The 15,239-nt window shown below is 32.2% G+C and overlaps 2 protein-coding genes and 1 non-coding gene across 15 annotated transcripts in view; 2 read left to right on the top strand and 1 right to left on the bottom strand.

Moving 5' to 3' along the window:
* The first annotated feature begins 780 nt into the window (after positions 1-780).
* On the top strand, positions 781-4,895 carry LOC125853515 (polygalacturonase-like). Its single transcript, XM_049533218.1, has 9 exons — positions 781-1,007; positions 1,427-1,555; positions 1,673-1,840; positions 2,461-2,493; positions 2,592-2,799; positions 2,898-2,979; positions 3,078-3,186; positions 3,935-4,051; positions 4,497-4,895. The coding sequence occupies exons 1-9, from the start codon at positions 807-809 to the stop codon at positions 4,746-4,748; spliced, it is 1,299 nt and encodes a 432-aa protein (XP_049389175.1). The 5' UTR covers positions 781-806; the 3' UTR covers positions 4,749-4,895.
* A 172-nt stretch (positions 4,896-5,067) lies between these two features.
* TRNAE-CUC (transfer RNA glutamic acid (anticodon CUC)) lies at positions 5,068-5,140 on the top strand. Its single transcript has one exon. It is a non-coding gene; the product is annotated as a tRNA-Glu (tRNA).
* A 695-nt stretch (positions 5,141-5,835) lies between these two features.
* Positions 5,836-15,239, bottom strand: part of LOC125853516 (uncharacterized) — a 58,156-nt gene continuing 48,752 nt past the window's right edge. For 8 of the 13 annotated variants that reach the window (XM_049533225.1, XM_049533228.1, XM_049533220.1 and 5 more), the window contains 10 exons: positions 11,401-11,528; positions 11,244-11,313; positions 11,057-11,159; positions 9,208-9,325; positions 8,920-9,001; positions 8,250-8,311; positions 7,020-7,092; positions 6,845-6,925; positions 6,561-6,641; positions 5,836-6,015 (listed from right to left, as the gene is read on the bottom strand). In XM_049533225.1, coding sequence (XP_049389182.1) covers positions 5,851-6,015; positions 6,561-6,641; positions 6,845-6,925; positions 7,020-7,092; positions 8,250-8,311; positions 8,920-9,001; positions 9,208-9,325; positions 11,057-11,159; positions 11,244-11,313; positions 11,401-11,528 — 963 coding nt within the window. In that variant the 3' untranslated portion in view covers positions 5,836-5,850. Of the gene's footprint in view, positions 6,016-6,560; positions 6,642-6,844; positions 6,926-7,019; positions 7,093-8,232; positions 8,312-8,919; positions 9,002-9,207; positions 9,326-11,056; positions 11,160-11,243; positions 11,314-11,400; positions 11,529-15,239 lie in introns of those variants that run through there. The other 5 variants (XM_049533224.1, XM_049533221.1, XR_007445175.1 and 2 more) reach the window with 4 other exon arrangements.

Genomic DNA, 15,239 nt, shown 5'->3' on the forward strand with positions numbered 1-15,239 from the left:
CCTGTTTGGTGAATTATAAAAATTTCTTCAAGACTTGGGAATAAAGTTCACTTCAATAGGAATTGCTATAACCTCCCTTGTGGATATTTTTACAATATTGAAAGTCTAAATTAATCGGATCAGTGAATTTTCGAATCTAAAAAAGTATTCCCTCCGTCCACTTTTAATTGTTATAATTTTCTTTTTTAGAGTCAAACTATTAGAACCTTGACTAACATTTTACGATGTATTTTTTCATTATATTGATATGTAAAAAACTGTAATTTATAGTACTTTTCATATAGTTTTTGAATTTCTAATTTTTTTTTGTTTAAAATATCGAATCAATATAATCTAATTCAACTTTGAAAATGAGTTAAATTGACTTTCGAGAAACGCAACATGACAAATAAAAGTGGACGGAGGTAGTAGGTTTAACTAGATGAATTATTAGGAAGTTATTTGGTTTTCATACAAACTCATGCTTGTATGATGATGACTAATAACAAGCACAAGGAAAGTAAGAAACCATTATTGTGAGAAAATACTAGTCCCCTTTTTCAAATATTTTCCTAAGTTGAGATATACCTGAATCTGGAAATTGTTGACTTTTTTTCCTCTCATTTTTTGTTCTAAAAAAGAACACTTTCTCTAAGAACCATTTATTGTTTCCCTTCATTCTTAATAATTCCTCTCTCTCTCTATATATATATTGATGATATGTACTTCATGATCAAATTGAGGTAGTACAAAGTTCTTTTTTCATTTTGATTTCTTATTTCCTTTATAAGTTCCAACAAGAGCAAAAAAGGCAAAAAAAAAAAAAAATGCTTTTTAGAATTCTCTTTATAGTATTGTTAGCCACTTCATTGTTTTCAACTTCTTGTAATGGAAAAAAGAAGATTGGAAAACCAATAAAACATGGTCATAATGCACCAAAAAATGGTCATGTGAAAAAGAGGACACAAGCAATTATTGATATACAATCTTTTGGAGCCAAAGGTGATGGACTTTCAGATGATACAGAGGTAAATTCTTTTTTCAATTTTGTTTTTCTGGACAATTCTACCTAGTGGCATTAAATAACAGTGGTGTAGTCGGAATTTTATTTAGGGATTCAAAATGTGAAAAGGTAGACACAGAAAGGAGGCAATGAAATTCAACATATACTATATATACATAAAAATAATGTCATTTTTCGTTGAAGGAGGTTCGAATGAATCCCTTGCTCCTATCTGGCTCTGCCCCTGTCAAATAATCCTGAAATGATTTAGGATATATACATGGATATTGTAAAAAATACTATATTATTAGTGTAGCTAAACCTATTATGTTGTCAATAATGTTTATTATAGAGAGATTTATCGTATACTTACTTGATAAGTGATCTGATCGTATAAATATTTTTTACCGGCCTTTATACTAAAATAGTGAATTCCAATTTCAGGCATTTATAAAGGCTTGGAAGAAGACATGCAAAACAAAAAATGGTGTGCTTTTGATTCCAAGACACAAAATATATTACATTGGACCAATTAAGTTTCATGGTCCTTGTAAGAAAGGACTTAGAATGATGGTGAGTATAATAATTAAAAATATTTCTACTATTTATTACTACAATTAACTTATATAATTTGTAATTTATTTTCCTAATTATTCTTTTTATTTAAATATCTGTTTTGTTTTTATTTAGATAAATGGAGAACTAAGAGCTTCAAAAGATATATCAGATTATAAGGAAGATAAAAGACATTGGCTTTTATTCCAAAATATGGAAAATTTTATAGTTGAAGGTGTTGGAAGTATTGATGGCAATGGACAAGTATGGTGGAAAAGCTCTTGTAAAGTTGATAAAACTATTGTGAGTTTTTTTTAATTTCATTTTTCTATGTTACACCATGTATAAAAAAAGGGAAAAGTAATTTGTGTTTGATTAATAAATTTAAAAAATGCTTTTGAGTAACAATTCGTGTTTAACCAATCTTTTAAAAAGTCCAAGTGTATTTTTTTAAAATGGTATTTTTTAGGGGAAAAAATTATTCCTTTTAACTTCTGAAAAGCAGTCTTTTTTGGTTAAACACAATTGCTACTCAAAGATGCTTTTCAAATTGATTAATCGAAACACAAATTGTGTTCAATAAATATGTAACTTGACTTCAACTAATATTTGTGTCCTTCAATTTTGAGTGTGCACAAGTAGGCACTTAAAATTGTATAAAATTGAACAAGTAAACACATGTGTCCTGCGAGACATAATACACGTAGGACACCATGTAAGACGAATGTGTCTATTTGTTTAATTTTATACAAGTTTAAATGTCTACTTGTGCACACTCAAAATTAAAGATCATAATTGTTAGCTGAAGTCAAGTTAAGGATCATGTTTATGTATTGCGCCTAATTTTACGTGTTATAACAGCACCATCGTGTAATATATAGTAGTATATCATTAATTTTCTCTTCTTCTTTTTTTTTCTGCAGCCATGCAATACACAAACACTAACAGTTCCAACTGTAAGTACTTACTTTCAACCAACTTTTATAAAGATTACAAAAATTAAGCAATAAAACATAATTAATACTAATAATATGTATATCTTAATTTTTGACAGGCTATGTCCTTTTATAATTGTACAAATTTGAAAGTGAGAAATTTAGAGTTTAAGAATCCACAAAAAATGCACTTAACAATTACCAAAAGTGAACTTGTTGAAGTTTCAAGATTGAAAATTACAGCTCCTTCGGATAGCCCCAACACTGATGGAATTCATGTTTCTGGGACAAAAGATATTGATATTCACCATTCTTATATTGAAACAGGTATTTTTTTTATTAATTAAAAATTAAAATAAATTACATTAATTAATTAATTAATTATATATTACTGACTGAATATGTTTTTTTGGTCAATTAATTAGGTGATGATTGTATCTCAATAGTAAATGGTTCCACTAATGTTAGAGCAAGATATATACATTGTGGACCTGGCCATGGAATAAGGTAAACTGTATGCAATATTTATATGGTAGAGAATTAAAAAAAAATCATATCTATATAATAATAAAAAAATACTAATTTTTTAAATTTTTTTATTTTAGTATTGGAAGCTTGGGTAAAAATAAAGAGGAAGATGTTGTTTCAAATATTTATGTACATGATGCTACCTTGAGGGGAACAACCAATGGATTAAGAATAAAGTCTTGGCAGGTATATATCCATTTGGTTTCCCACTAATTAAATTTCAGTTTACTTTTACTTGTTATATTTGGATTCGATATATCATTACGAAAATAATAATTGACCTGACTCTTTAATCTCACTATTTCTATTAATTAATGTATAGTATTAGACCTTGAAAATAATTTTAAAAATAAGTAATTAATATTAAGAATAAAATATGAAAAAGTAATAATTATCTTTTCTTGATATAGTGAGAAATAAAATAGAAATTTATTTTTGAAATTAGTAGATAATAAGCAAAATAATACTCATTCATCAATAAGTTCAGGGTTGTGGTGGAGTGATAAGTATTTCTTCATCATTAACAAGGAGTCTCGGGTTTGAGTCCCCAGGTATGGACGGAGTCACCTTTGTTAGGAAGCGCACAAATTTGAATTTAATCGGACTTCAATATAGATACCTGAGCACGAAAAAAAAAAACAAAGCAATACTAATTCAGTTATCATCTATTTTGAGTTCCTAACGATTTTTCACCACTCATTTAGCAAATTAATTACCTAGAAACTATTTAGTTTTGTTGAAAAACTGGTAAATAACGTTATTAATTAACACCTCACTTTATCTAAGTTAGTATTTTATTCTTTTTATTTTCAAGATATAAAATAGATTTGTCTTTGATTTAAACTGATTGGTCTTAATTATCAGTTTAATTATAGTTTGTATTCTTGTGTTTATTGAATGCTCAACATTTTTTAATTGTTTATAATTTAAATAGGGAGGACGTGGATATGCAAAAGACATTCTTTTTCAAAACATACAGATGGTGAATGTGACCAATCCCATAATCATTGATCAATTTTATTGTGACCAAGATAAACCATGCAAAGAGCAGGTAATTATAATTATATTCATTAAACATTCTATATATCAACAACAATAATTTAGAATTATACTCACTTCATGAAGTAGAAATAATAATTATTTTGGAGATAACTTTAGTAAAATACCCCCTCCTCCCATCCCAATTGTGACAGTAGAATTTCAAAAGTCAAATGAGTTTTTCTTTGATCGTAATTTTTTTACACACTCTTTAAGATTTTTTGAATTGTCAACTTTCTACGCGCAATCTTCAAAATGTGTAACTTTATTTCAAAAGCATTACATATTTTATTGTCAAAATTAAAAATCACCACTGACCTTAAAAAACTATGCAATTAAGTGCGTTGCTTTTGCCTTTACTATATAGTTTTCTCATATGACTTGTCAAATTTCTTTGGATAAAATGTTCATTTAATTACGATTAGTGCTAATATTTTATTTATTTATGTATTTTTCAGAAAGAAGCAGTGCATGTGAGTAATATAATGTTCAAAAATATAAAGGGAACGAGTTCCACGCAAACTGCAATTAAATTAAAATGCAGCAAAACTGTTCCATGCAAAGGGATACAAATGGAAAATGTGAATATACGTCACGAAGGAGGTTTAACTGTCAAAGCTTTATGTACAAACGTTAAATACACAACAAAGGGGGTGTTATTCCCAAAATGCCCTTCCGAGCCGCACCCATTGGCATTTTTGTGGAATTAATTTTTTTTCTTTCTCCTTTGTACATGTCCCTTAATTTGATTTCTTCTACTCCTTTTCTCCTTATTGAGACAATCATTGGCAATTTTAAGGGGGTAGTAGGAAATTAAAGGAAGTGCAATTTTAGAATCATGTTGGCTAGGAACTATTATTACAACTGCTACTACTGTATTATGTAATTTTTTTATTTTTATTTTTAGTGTAAGTTAGTGTCGTGATGGATTCATTTTTCCTCCTATAAAATGTATTAATTGAGTAATAATGTTTATTTCTTATGTTTTGAGATTAATAAAATAAATTAACCTGACAACATGTTCAATAATCCGTTGTAGTCTAGTTGGTTAGGATACTCGGCTCTCACCCGAGAGACCCGGGTTCAAGTCCCGGCAACGGAACTTTTTTGATATATTTTTTTAATATCAAAACATTTCCATTTCTCAACAAATCAAAATTGCACCAATAATTTTTTGATATATTCTTTTAATATGAAAACATTTCCGTTTCTTCACCAATCAAAACTGCACCAATAATATAAAAGTGAAATTCAGGTAGTCAACCAACCAATTAACTACTAAGATTTTCCAGTTTTTAAGAATCAACATGGACTATTTCAATAGAGAAATTTATATTTATTTTAAAATTATAACAAAAAAAACACACTATTGTTTAAATTTAAATTCATAGATATTATTTCTCGAAAAACTCCACAAAAAATTATCCCCAGGTAATATTAAGAAGCAAGTTAATAATAAAGGGAATAATGAAACAAGAACATCAGACAAAATAAATTGCAAATGTTTAGAACAAATGAGATGCTAAGACTAGTTATTATATCGAGTATAAATTGAATTTCCAAGAATTTAATAATATCAAGGCTTCAAGTTTGGTCTGTATAGTATAGGTTATATTTGTTACACAATAGACTCTATATAAATTTTTTTTTGAAAAACATGTCAGTAGCTCCTGCTTTCTGTTCATAGCAGCAGTGAGCTTGTAAGATTTCACTTTTACATCCCAAAAAATGAGGCAACTAGAACACATAATACTGAAAGAATGAATAGATTTCAGTGGATACAAACACAAAGGTAAGAAAAATATGTATGTTTTAAGCATACATTAATTCTTCTTCATTAACTGTGTATGGAGGAGGTAACAAACTCTTCGCCTTAATGAATGTATCTGAACTACCAGAGGGAACTTCTGTAATGGGAGCATCAAGGACTTCGTCTGGAATTTCCCCCAACGTCTCCTCGAAAAGGGATTTTATTGTCTACAAGGTTTAAAATCAGTTACAGCAGGGGGACTTGAATGGAAAGGGACTTTAGACAGCATAGAAATACAGTTTTAAACAGATATATTGACATGTGTGACAATTTAAAGGTACCCTGCCAGTGACTAACAAAAATCTAACAGAGCTTGCTCCTGAAGGGCCGTATAGGCACATCAAACTATTTTTTCTGATACCATGTTCAGTGATGAATGTGCTTAAACTGCACGCGAATGTGACATCTTTCCTAAACAGCAAGGTCCACGAATTTCATAAAGTCAAATTAATATTTAGCAACACTACCATTTTCATGTCTTCCCATGGTTATTTTACTATGGCTCCACAATAAAGAAACATTATACTCTTCCAAACAATTTTCTCTATACAATAAAATCCTATTCCACTCGGGAAAATGAGTGTCAGAAACTTCTTCCATTCTAGGTGAAAGATAATTGCATCACAGCAAGAATATGGCAATGGAAAGAGCAATTCCAACTGTCATGATTATTAAAGAGAGTACTTATTGTCATAATTCAGTAGCAACATACCGTGCAGTGCCGGAAAGCAGCATCAACCGCACGCTTCCACACAACATTTCTAGGCTCTGCATGGAATAGGCCAAGCAAAGGCTGTACAGGGAAAAGTTAAAATGATGACAACAATAAAATGTTTTGGGAGTCAAAGCCCTAATAAAATGTTAAACTAAGAAAACAAAAGAATGAGGAAGATAGAAAACTCGCTAACTAAGCTTTTAAAAGTGTGTTTAGCTTGCAAAACTCCAGACACAGCTAAGGCTAATAGCTAAAAATAATGAAGTGACGAGAGACCCTACCTTGACAACTTCCCGAACAGTTGGCCTAGGCCCATATATTCTAAGGACTGAATCCCCATAGACCTGGTATTGTTCAAGAACCTGCCACCATGAAGACATGAGTAACAATGAGACCATATGTTATTTAAGTGGGAAGATTTCACTCCAAAAAAAACAAACAGATGGCAATGAGAACCTGGCGCCGTGTTATACTACGAAGAGGTGCACCATATACAGCGCTGTCAACAAGTCCTAGAATCTGCCATGGACTGTCAAAAGCATGAGTTGTCTTAACATGTCAAAAAAAATGAGAAAACTAATAAAAAATTAGATGTCAAGCTTAGCAGTTAGAGCTTCAAAACATATGATGGGGTTGATCATTCTGCATTATCGAACCAAAAGCTAGAATCAGAATCAGAATCACAATATAGACCCACTAAACAACAAATCACCAATGAAATTACACGCACAAGATCCCCACTTATCACATGATGTCCACTACTCAGTTACAGTTATTTGATTTTTTATTTTTTCTTGGTGAAGCAGTTACTTGATATTTTTTTGCATATTCCCCACAGAGCTCAAAAGGTTGCTGCTCTTCTTTTTCTCAAATAATCCTACAAATATCAAAAGCTTCTATTTACCAAGAATCCATCTCTCCTATGGATCCACACAGAAAAGTTCATCCAGACAGAATAGCTTAAAACAATAAATTTGATGTTCACAGCATATTTGCAACTCTATTCATGTGTTGTAAAAGCCACCTCTCTTTTCTTTTCTTTTTTTTGTTGACAAGGGAACCCCCAGCCACTACCCTTTGGGTGCACACAAGATACCCCCCCCCCCCCACTTTGTGCAATAGCCCACAAACCACACACAAGGTAGACCGCACTAAGCAAACCCCCTGTGACAAGCTCAACCAGGAAGGCCAACCCCCTGCTCTCACAAGCAAGAGGTTTCGAACTTGAGACCTCCATTATGGAAGTCCCAAGCAAAACTATCTGAGCTACCCCGAAGGATGTAAAAGCCACCTCTCTTCAGATAACTAACTGCTTTATTGGGAATACCAACTTAAAGAGAAGCCAATGGGCATTGTCTTTCAAGTTCTCTCTAGAGACCATTTTTATTTTTCAATTTAACGGTTAGCACAAACCTACAATTTTCAACTTGCATGATCTACAAGGACATTCTTCTCAAAAGTATCCTCAAAGGCATTACAGGAGAATATGACAAACATATAGAATCCATAGAACATCCTTATTTGGGAGGTCATACACAGGTGTCTAGTAGATAAAAGAAACCAGTAGTAAAGTGTAAAACAAATATGTAGACATCTAGGAGAAGGGATGATACAAATATGTCGACATCTATCAAACTAACAAGGTCAAAATATTGAAACAGCTACGAACTTAGACACTTTTCGTACTTGCCGTAAGCTGCACGTCCCACCATAACCCCATGAGCTCCTTCTGTACATGCTGCATTAACCTACAAATGCAACAACCACAAAAAGGGGTTAGGTATTATGAGAGTGCAGCATTAAAATAGAATATGAATATCCACCAAAAGATCGGCAAATGGAGAAGAAATCCTATGTGCAAGAATGAAGTTTGACAAAGCTTACAGCCTTACACAATCAATGCGCAGGAAAGACTAGAAACCAGTTAGTTATACAGTTTTCAGCGAAACTTCCCAAGCCTAAATTGGCACAAGATTGGACTCTGAATTGCTAGGGGCATAATATGTATCCAGATTTTTGTCGACTAAGAAAGAGCATATAAATGCATCTCTTTTAAATTTTTCTTTTCTTTTTTTGACAAATTATTTTTCACAGAAAGAAGCCTATCAAGGAGATATCATAGCCTTCTCAAGATGTGGGACTACTAGGTATTTTAAATGGATCAGACATCAAGCATTCTGTCAACACCAATCCATCCTTATGCAACTTATTATGCTCAAAATAAAGGAAATAATCCTGATTCCTGACTGACAATAAAGTAATAGTGGGGAATTTATTCACATTTGATTTTAGCATTTTAAAAGCATTTTTTCACAAATTAGTACATGTCAACTCCATATAGGTTTGCGATACTTACCTCCTCAATAGAAGTTATGCCTCCATTTATAGTGAACTGCAGATCAGGGAAATCACGCAAAAGGGCATAGTAGTACTCATACCTATCAATGCCCACCTTAGCTAGTCAGTATGAGCAATTATTAAGATCTTTTTGTTTTTCAGTGATTAGGAACAGTTGTTGAGATATAAAGACAGGAAAGTCTTGGCTACAAATACACCAGTAAATGATGAAATAGAGATACATAATTTCACTTGGTTCATTATCATAAATCCTTGCTGGATTATTAAGCTATTACAAACTGCGTACTTGAGTGGGGGAATTTTTCGATTATCTGCTGGGCTGATTCCATTCAATAATGCCTTCCGAGAATGTATAATAAAATGCCGAGTTGGTGACTGAGAAGAAACCTCATAAATAAAATCACCTGTACACATGAAAGGGAAGGTCAATATTTTCTAATTTATGGAGAAGATAGCAGTACTATTTACCACACCAACTGGGGGAACTACACCATGTTAACTGATAGGGTACGACTCATTGGGAAGGTCAATCAGTTAATAGACAACACTTTTCATATTCTTCTCTCTCTTTCTTTTTTTCCTTTTAATAGCTGTGCTCTGATAAACATGAGGCAGAATCAAGCACTCATCTTAGCTTAGGGGTGGACATGGTATGGTATATACCGAATACCACACCGAAATCGAAATTTTTTACACCGCGGTATGGATATTATGGTATTTGGTATGGTATTTAGAATGACCCTTAATTTTTTTTTCGTATTCAATACGGTATTTGGTATTTATAAAATAAATACCGAAATACCGTATACCATACCGAAATTTTATAATAATATATAAAATTAATTCACTAACATGTAGACTCTAACTTGACATAGTGGTATATGTCAAGTTAGAGTCTACAGGTTAGTGAATGATTTTTGTGGTGTAAAATTATATAGGGCTATGCATAATTTTAGATAATGTTATTTTAAACTTTGCATCTATGACTACTCGATTGTTATTGAAATATTCTTTTTGTGAAATTATTTAACAAAAGTAGTTGTTGATCTAATATGATTGAGACTTGTGCTTTTGAATTTCTCATATTCATGTTGATCATCATATTGGTCTTGCAAGAATACTTGCTAAAGGACAAAGAGAATGGTTCTAACCTGTTTGCTAAATAAATTGTATGGAGAGTTATGTATATATATGTAAGTCGAAGTCAAACAAATTATGGTTACCGAATACCATACCGTAAAATACCGAAACCGAAATTAAATATACCGAACCATACCGAGCTAATTTGGTATGGTAATGGTATAGTACTCTAGTTACCGAGACTGAAGTTACAGTATCAAATTTTTTAAATACCGTAACATACTGTACCATGCCCACCCCTATCTTAGCTAGCCCTAGTGCATACAAAACATAAGAACTATCCTAAACAACAGTAGTAGAAAAATATGCATGAGAATCATGTCAAACAATGTACCAGGCTATCAGCTAACCTGGTTGAGAAAGAGTTACGTGGAAACTTTTTTGGTTAAGCCACTACGCATATTACCCTACATAGAATTTTAAGCATAAGCCCTTGCAGAGACAAAGAACCAGCACTGTTTATATTAAATTATGATCTCCAGCTCTCTTTCTTATGTTTGATGACATTTAACTGCAGATCCAGCATGGGGAGAGAACTATTAAGTAACTTGTGTCAACGTGTGTGCAAGTACAGAGGTGCTCCCATCTAGTCTTCACAAATCTACTAATACATTGTTGCTCAAAAGGAACAAAAAGTCCAGGTGAAATATAGCCACCTGAAAGTGTAACATCGCTTGTGCTCCAGGTTAAGTAATCATGCAATTTGCTTCTAGTTCATAGTTACAAGTTATAGTCAGCTTTCTAAGATCTACTCGAATGTCCAAGCAGCTACAAGGACATCAAAAGCCTACTTGAAAGTTGGAAGATTATTTTGGACAAACTAATGAAGCTCAATTTTGATGATTTTCTTGAAGCAAGGTTGGAGCATAAAACAAACATGCTGGATTATAACCCACACAAGAGAAAGAAACATCAAGTGAAAATAAAAAAATCAAGAATTGAAGACTTTTTTTGTTCTAGTTTCCTGTGAATGAGTGGAAGTTTGAAGAGCTTACAGAGTTCATTGTATGAGTCATGGTCATCAACTCCAATTCTGCATTTGACGCTCACAGGAACATTTGTATTTGCAGCAATTACGGACATGGCATCAGCAACAAACTTTCCTTATATAAGTTATGCATATATCAGAGGAACTCTACAGATAAATAATGTATTTGATGTATCAAGCAAACAAATCTGAACCTTCGGATCAAGCATGAGGCGCACACCGAAACACCCATGTCCAGCTACTTTTGGGCTCGGACATCCACAACTAATAGATAATAGAGGAAAAGTATCAGTTATGGGTCTAAACAAAAGGCTAGAAACTTATATGGTAGATGGGAAAAGCATAACTAACTTAAGATTAATTTCATCATAGCCATAAGGAGTTGCCAGTTGCGTTGCTTTGGCCAAGTTCTCCAATTTATTTCCCCCGATTTGAAGCACTATAGGATGTTGCTCAGGGCCATATGCCAAGAATCTATCCTGGTATATTAGAAGAATCACATAAATGTCAGATCTTACAGGCTGATAGATACACAAGCATTAGTCAGTGACAAGCTGCACTTAAAGGTCCTAGCGGCAAACATAGTAACCTACCAGTACGAGAAATTCCTTTAGGAGATCTACCTAGGACACAATAATATATCATCTAGGTCCCCTTCTTACCCACACATGTTATATTAACAAAATAAACATTTGTTTTCTATGGGAACAACTAACTGCGACAAGGGTCCTTGATAAGAATCGGGTTACCTGAATAAACAAGAAAATAATGCGGAAGCGAAATTATAAAGATTAAAGATAGAAATTGAAAGATATGTGAAATTCAAGAATAAAATCCCCAATTTCAAGATAAAGTGCTAAGAACCCTAATTAATCTTAGTATTCAAAATTAGCGGATTAAGACTAATTATGATACTAATAGAGTCAATTCAAGAACTTAGATCAAAAATGATCTAGACTCCTATTACGAAGAAATTAGAGACAACAATCAGTATAAGACTAATCACCTTCTTTAATTTACGAATAGAAACCAAAGATATCAAATTAATAATTAATCTTACCTCTTAAAGAATCGTTCTTATAAGGTTGTAAGATAAATCCATAGTCACCACACACAAAGGTGTAAAGAAAAGAAACCTCTCAAATAATATTAATCATGTCTCAAAATAATAAAATCAACCCCTATATATAGGGAAAACCTATCCCAAATAGAATAGGATCTAAATCCTACTTTTATGGAAACTTTAAACTAGGAAAACAGGAAAACTTTTAACTAGGAAACTTTTTAAACTAGGAAAACTTTAAACTAGGAAACTTTTAAAATAGGAACTTTTGACTTTAAGCGTTCAGCTTTTTGGACTCTTTTATTGGGCTTCGTGTGGCCCAATCTTCTTTCTTTTGGGCTTGAATTTGGACACCTCTTTCGTGATAAACATATTCTTGATTTTGTATTGAAGCCCGTCAACTTTAGTACAAGTAGGCTGACATGGATGCTATCATTCCCCTCTTCTTGAAAACAATTCATCCTCGAATCTAAATCTCTCAAAATCAAGATGACATGCATTAACAAACAACAACTATAACTCGAAAGCAACAATGGTAGGAAGAAAACAAGATAGTGACCATGTGTCCACTAAACTCAATTAATCTTGGCATGTATAAATACACCCTTATAAATCATGTGAACATCATCATCCTAATAGAAAATTTTCCTACTTATATAACTATAACGAACTCCTTGTCTAGATGCCATTGCGAATGATCCATGCAACTTCAATTTAGTTCTATCAATAAAGTACTCCAATGGGCATGACAAAGACAATATAAAATTCCTATCAAATTGAACATTTTTATGATATAGCCAAGCATCTTCAATTATACCTCCCAAAGATTCTTCCACATAAATACTAGTCACCCATTCTTCAATATACATCGTATCCAAATAAGCATTGGAGTGCTCATAATCATGTACCTAATCATCACTAGTAGCAAACACCCTTTTCAACTCGCAATAACCAACACTTGAAGAATTATGATTCATTACATATAAAGAATCATATTCCAACAAGTTGTCACACAAAAACACTTGAATAAGAGAAGAATCAACTAACTCATTCACAATCTTCCACGCACAAACATTACGCCTCTTTTCAACAAGTGGAAATCCACAATCAACTATGTCGTCATGCTCAATTTTGAAAGAGCTCAAATTACTCTTATTGAACTTGGCAATTGAAGTTAATGACTTACTATATAGCAAAATATCATCATCCTCAAAATCAATGGAGTCACCAACATAAGAATTGAGAGTGTAGTTCATTATCTCCAAGAAAACTTTAGGTGTTTTAGGAATACCAAGAATGTGAATAAACCAATTATACATACTATACTTGGTCTTATGTAGCAAAGGAATAACATCACCTCGTTTTTCCTTTCTCATTGGTGTTAGATCCACAATTGCCTTGTTGAACTTTTTGTTATGTGCCTTATCTTGGACTGATCCAAAATAATTCTTCTTACCTTTATCGTTCTCATCAACATACACTTTCTCAATTGGACTTGTGGTATCAACCACTTTAGGATTAAGTTCATCCAATGACTTTGATTTTTCAATGCATACTTTCCCATGAATATCTACAAGAGAGTCAAAACAACTAGAAGACGAAGTAGGAATGCTAGAGTTAGAATAAGAAATAACCTCAGTCAAACTCTCTTGTTTTTCTCTCTCGACCTCACTATCATCCTTTTCTTTTTTGCTTTCATGGTCGTCTCTCTTTTCTTTTCTCTCATTCACACTTTTTTCTTATTTGAAATCTCATTATCTTCACACAACACAATCTCTCTTTTTTCCTCTCTTGGAATGTCAGAATGAACTCCTTTTCTCCTCTCACTCTTCTCTCTCTCAAATTTCTTCATTGCTTCTTTCACGCGTTTCTGATCTTCATAAACTTGGACTGGAGTTAAAGGTGCAAGTGTATATTTTCTTTTGTTTAGCTCAAGAGAAACTCTATTCTTTCTCCTATCATGAATTGCATTCCTATTAAATTGCCATGGTCACCCAAGCATGATGTGACAATCTTGCATTGGAATGACATCACAAAGAACATTATCAGAATATCTTCCTATGGAGAAAGAAATCATGCAATGCCTAGTCACCTTAAGCTCATTAAAATCATTCAACCATTGCCACTGATAAGGAGTAGGGTGTTTAATGCATGTAAGTTTCAACTTCTCCACAACGTATGAACTTACCACATTAGTACCACTTTCACTATCAATAATCATAGAGCAAATATTACCATTTATCCCACACCTTGTATGGAAAATAGTTTCTCTCCTTAAATTAGCCATGGTGACATTCTTCTCCTTCAATCGTTTGATCAACACATCAACACAGTTAATGTCGTTTTGAGTTCTAGCTTCAATTTCCTTACCTGTTTTAAACATCTCAAAAAAATATCAAAGAAACAAATATATCTCAATTTGACTTTTTCTCTCTCTATTGATCTCACTCTCTCTTGCCTTTTCCAACTCAAATTACTACCTTTGGATGGATCCTTCAGGATTTATATATAAACCTGATTAATAACAACCTTTTAGAAGTAAGATGTAGCAAGAAAGAAATTTATCAAAACCCAGATAAATTGGGATTGATGATACAAGAAAAAAGACCACTTTGTGAAACAAGAAAAAAAACTTCAAATTTCCCTTCTTCTTGATTTTCCTTTTTGAGATAGAAAATCAAGAGTCAAAACAAATACGGAGTTTCTTTAAAATACTTTGATTCTCAAGCAATTAAATTTTCTCTTATTTATTTATTTATTTTTTGTAATTTTCCTTTTTTTTTTTTTTTTTTTTTCTGAACTTTTAAGCAACTAGAAAAGATTTTTTTTTTTAAACTCTCAAGATTATCAAGAACGGACACTTGATAGAACCGCTATGATACCACTTGATAAAAATCGGGTTACCAGAATAAACAAGAAAATAATGCGGAAGCGAAATTATATAGATTAAAGACAGAAATTGAAAGATATGTGAAATTCAAGAATAAAATCCCTTATTTCAAGATAAAGTGCTAAGAACCCTAATTAATCTTAGTATTCAAAATTAACGGATTAAGACTAATTATGATACTAATAGAGTCAATTCAAGAACTTAGATCAAAAGTGATCTAGACTCCTATTACGAAGA

This window comes from Solanum stenotomum, chromosome 1 (assembly GCF_019186545.1).
Source record: "Solanum stenotomum isolate F172 chromosome 1, ASM1918654v1, whole genome shotgun sequence".
NCBI classification, from domain to species: Eukaryota; Viridiplantae; Streptophyta; class Magnoliopsida; order Solanales; family Solanaceae; genus Solanum; species Solanum stenotomum.